A 4,962-nucleotide genomic window follows, 5' to 3' on the forward strand; every position below is an offset into this window, starting at 1 on the left:
TGAAACAACTTTAGTTCGGGAACAAATTTACAATTAACAAATTTACAATAGATTATGTAATGAAAATATTCGCAACTCCTGGCTGGGGTTGCCACACATCAGCCCAGCCCTCCCTCCCTTCTCCAGTGGAACAACTCACCGGTCTTGTTCCGGTTGTCGACGAGTTCGTCGTCCGCGAAGATGACGTTGACCGGGGTGCTCCGCACCGGCGGGTGCGGGTCGGCGGCGGCAGGACTCGGGGGCCCGAGGGCGGCCGACGCGGCGCCGCCCAGCAGCGCGCCCAGGACCAGCGCCGACAGCGACAGGACGGCTGGTGGAGAGAGAGAGCGCCCCGCGACCCCGCGGAGGCCGGCGATGTCAACGACCCAACACAAACAGCAACAAAACAACCCCTACGCCGTTATCGCAATTTCTGCTATGTTCGCGTGAGATCTCTTACTGGAAACCATGGCGGTCGCTGTGCGGTCCGAGTTCTGCCAAGGTACTGGTCCCCGGCGGCGCTGGTCCCGCTCCAAGGACCACGTACAATGGGCTATCGGGGGGTACGGGCTGCCCCGAGCCCCCCAGCTGCCGACCCCTCTCCCCCTCTCCCCCCGCACCGACATCACAACCCTAGGCCCCAGGCCGACGGGGGCTGGCGCGGGGCTGGAGATGGTCCGGCTCATAACTAACTGCTCACTAATCGTAGCGATATTCGAAGTCCGAAACGAAATAATGCGAGGCCGCATACAAGGTTTGCGGATCACGCTTTAAACGATTTAACAATTATAAGACGTGTAATATATCATCAGGCAGGTCAAATCCAGCGGACACAATAGCCATGCACAAATATCTCGGATGTCCAAAAAGTGGACCCGCGCTTGCAGGATGGGCCACACTTGTCTGGTCATGCTTGAGGGTCATACCAGCGCGCCTGTTCAAACAGTTCAAACTCGTGCCGCCACGCCGACGTGCAAATAGCGCTCTCGTTTATGGGCAGGCGAGCGCTGCGAACAGCGAAAGCCACCTGTAAACGCAGCCCGCGGTGTTTCGCTCCATGTTCGTTTTGATGGTGGTCGGCTTGTTGTGTTGTGACCGGCGCACTTAACTCTGACGCATTGCAGTAATTGTCGCAAGTTAAAAGTCGAGTGCTCCCGACGGGGCTCAAGCGTTGGTCCTGCGAGTCGCGGGGGAATGCGGGGGCCGTCTTAAACTACAGAAACTTGATTTGTTGTGAAGCGACACCATGGCGGACGCAGCGGCCCGTCAGCTTCAGTACGAGTACAAAGCGGTATGAATCTTTTAAGCCTTTACAAATCATTCTATACAATCTTGCTGTAAATTCCCTTCAATTACTGCTGAAATTCGTGCCGTTGTCGACACCCATTTGTGTGCCTTGCTAGGATTACGACCGTTTCTAACCTCTTCCTCAAGCGTCTTAGTCGTCCAACTCTTTCGTTATTTATACGTCGTTCTTAAAGTTTGTCCCATTTTTCTGAGTGTTACATGCGTTAATTTTCAATTAATTTTTTCAGAACTCCAATCTTGTCCTTCAAGCAGATGTTCGTCTCATCGAAAGACGAAGTCGCGATGAAGCAACCGGAGAGGTTATGTCGTTGGTGGGCAAGTTGGACGGTACCCGGATGGGGGACAGGTTCATGAGGTCCCGACCAGACAAAGCTGAAGAACGCAAAGCAAAGTATGGTTTTCCTAGCAGTTCTAATTTTTTACTATTTCTTGCCTATTGATTGGTGCTTATCTCATGTGATTTATTTTTTCAGGCGTCAGAAGCGAGACGAAGCCCAGTATGACTTCGCTCGGATGAAGGGAGCTACTCTGCTTTCAGAAGGTGTTGATGAAATGGTTGGTATTGTATACCGTCCTAAGACACAGGAGACAAGACAGACATATGAAGTCTTGTTAAGTTTTATTCAGGAGGCATTGGGTGACCAGGTAAAACTTTATGCTTTACATATTTGCTGCAATCTATTACATACACTTAATTTAATCTAATCTTAATGTTTCTTTCCCTCAATAGCCAAGAGACATTCTGTGCGGTGCAGCAGATGAGGTTCTGTCTGTTTTAAAGAATGACAGATTGAAAGAGCGTGAAAAGAAGAAAGAAACAGAGTCTCTTTTAGGAGGCTTGGCTGATGAAAGATTTGCACTGCTAGTCAATTTAGGAAAAAAGATAACAGATTTTGGTGCAAAGGAAGAGGTAGCTGTCGCAGGTTAGTTTTATGTTTTAATTTCCCTCTCTAGTTCTGTAAGTTATTTGTGTGAATGAACTAATTATTATGTCATAAATTTACAGAGGAAAATATTGATGAAGCATATGGAATTAATGTCCAGTTTGGTGAGTCTGATGGTGAGGAAGATGACAATGAAAATACCTTTGGTGAAATTTCAGAAAATGAAGATGAAGAGGAAGGAGAAGAGGCTAAAGATGATGCCGCTATTAGATCAGAAAATGTATGATTCATTTTATTCCTTGTATCTTACCTTGACTTATGACTAGAACTGTTAAAATCTAATCTAATCTGACTTTCTTTCAGCTTGCTGCTCTAGAAGAGCAAAGAAAATCTAAAGAAACCTCCTTGCATCCATTAGATATTGATGCCTACTGGCTGCAAAGACGACTCTCCAAAATCTATGATGATGCTATTGTTTCCCAATCTAAAGCTGCAGAAGTCTTAAAAGTATTGAAGGATGCTGGAGATGACAGGGAATGCGAAAACTTACTAGTGCTGCTGTTGGGTTATGATTGCTTTGATTTCATCAAACTACTCAAGAAACACAGGCAAATGATTTCATATTGCACTGAATTGGCTTCGTCCCAAAGTGATTCGGACCGGAAGAGAATAAGAGATGCCATGAATGACGACCCAAACCTTGCCAAAATATTGCGTCAGCTTGATACTGGTAAAGTTGATGATGACAAAATGAATGGAAGCGAAAGCCAAGCGGCCAGAGCAGCCCGTAAGCGCGAGGCTGATGCTCATGAAGGCACAGAAGGCAAAGGAGGTCAGGTTGAAGGTAGCCGTGTCCTGTTGGATCTTGAAGACCTAATATTTTCTCAAGGCTCTCATTTCATGTCCAGCAAGCGTTGCCAACTGCCAGAGGGATCTTTCAGGAAGCAACGTAAGGGATATGAAGAGGTTCATGTACCTGCCCTGAAACCAAAGCCTTTTGCTGCTGATGAAAAATTGGTTCCAATTGAAGATCTCCCCAAATATGCTCAACCTGCATTCAAGGATTTCAAAACTCTCAATCGAATCCAAAGTCGCTTGCATGCAGCTGCCCTTGGCTCTGATGACAATCTGCTACTATGTGCTCCAACTGGTGCTGGTAAAACCAACGTGGCTCTTTTGACCATGATGAGAGAAATAGGAAAGCACATAAATGCTGATGGTACAATCAATGCTGATGAATTCAAAATTATCTATATTGCTCCCATGCGTTCTCTTGTACAAGAAATGGTTGGTAACTTTGGAAAACGCCTTCAGTCATACAATCTGACTGTATCTGAATTGACTGGAGACCACCAACTGACACGTGAGCAAATTAACGCTACTCAGGTCATTGTCTGTACGCCCGAGAAGTGGGATATCATTACCAGAAAAGGAGGGGACAAAACTTTTACACAACTTGTTCGTCTCATCATTATTGATGAAATTCATCTTCTCCATGATGAGCGTGGCCCTGTTCTTGAGGCATTGGTAGCAAGAACTATCAGAAACTGCAATACTATTCAAGAGGAAGTTCGTATTATTGGGTTATCTGCAACTCTACCCAACTACCAAGATGTTGCTACATTCCTGAGAGTTGAGCCGAAAACAGGCTTGTTCTACTTTGACAACAGTTTCCGTCCAGTTTCATTGGAACAACAGTATATTGGTGTGACAGAGAAGAAAGCAATGAAGCGGTTCCAGGTGATGAATGAAATTGTCTATGAGAAAGTAATGGAGCATGCTGGTCGCAATCAAGTTCTTGTATTCGTGCATTCTCGAAAAGAAACTGGTAAAACAGCAAGGGCTATTAGAGACATGTGCTTGGAGAAGGATTCTCTTGGTCAGTTTTTGAGAGAAGGATCGGCCTCCATGGAAGTTCTTAGGACAGAAGCTGAACAAGTAAAGAACGGGGAACTGAAGGATTTGTTGCCCTATGGTTTTGCTATCCATCATGCTGGTATGTCGAGGGTGGATCGTACTCTGGTGGAGGATTTGTTTGCCGACAGACACATCCAGGTCCTCATTTCAACAGCCACTCTAGCTTGGGGTGTCAATCTTCCTGCTCATACTGTAATTATCAAGGGCACACAAGTGTACAACCCTGAGAAAGGACGTTGGGTAGAGTTGAGTGCGTTAGACGTGCTCCAGATGTTAGGTCGTGCTGGTCGACCCCAGTATGACACTAAGGGTGAAGGTATATTGATTACCAACCACAGTGAGCTCCAGTACTACTTGTCACTGCTGAATCAACAGTTGCCCATTGAATCACAAATGGTTAGCAAACTTCCTGATATGCTCAATGCAGAAATCGTTTTAGGAACAATTCAAAATATGGATGATGCAGTGAACTGGCTTGGATTCACTTATCTATATATTAGGTATGTATATCTTTCTTTTCTCTGTCACTAACACTTTTTTGTTACTTTAAGTTGAGAAATAACAACCAACATTTCTCTATCCAACAGGATGCTTCGCTCTTCTTCAATGTATGGAGTAGCACCAGAGCAACTTGGAGAGGATCCCCGTCTCAGACGCCACAGAGCTGATTTAATCCACACAGCAGCTCAGCTTCTAGAACGTTCTGGTCTTCTCAAGTATGACCGTAAAACTGGAGCCTTCCACACAACTGAGTTGGGACGAATTGCTAGCCACTATTATTGTACTCATCAGACTATGGCAACATACAATCAACTGTTGAAGCCCACCCTCAGTGAAATAGAACTTTTCCGGTATGACTAATTTTACAAGTTGT

General features: G+C 45.7%; 1 protein-coding gene across 1 annotated transcript; it reads left to right on the forward strand.

Annotated features, from left to right (window-relative positions):
• Nucleotides 1-1,009: 1,009 nt before the first annotated feature.
• On the forward strand, nt 1,010-4,949 carry LOC113211755 (putative U5 small nuclear ribonucleoprotein 200 kDa helicase). Its single transcript, XM_052277287.1, has 7 exons — nt 1,010-1,270; nt 1,515-1,678; nt 1,761-1,932; nt 2,018-2,210; nt 2,294-2,451; nt 2,535-4,588; nt 4,676-4,949. Exons 1-7 carry the CDS (start codon nt 1,226-1,228, stop codon nt 4,947-4,949), a joined length of 3,060 nt encoding a protein of 1,019 aa, XP_052133247.1. The 5' UTR covers nt 1,010-1,225.
• Nucleotides 4,950-4,962: the final 13 nt, after the last annotated feature.

The sequence above is a fragment of the Frankliniella occidentalis genome, unplaced genomic scaffold, assembly GCF_000697945.3.
Source record: "Frankliniella occidentalis isolate FOCC.00 unplaced genomic scaffold, Focc_3.1 Scaffold9, whole genome shotgun sequence".
Lineage (NCBI taxonomy): Eukaryota > Metazoa > Arthropoda > Insecta > Thysanoptera > Thripidae > Frankliniella > Frankliniella occidentalis.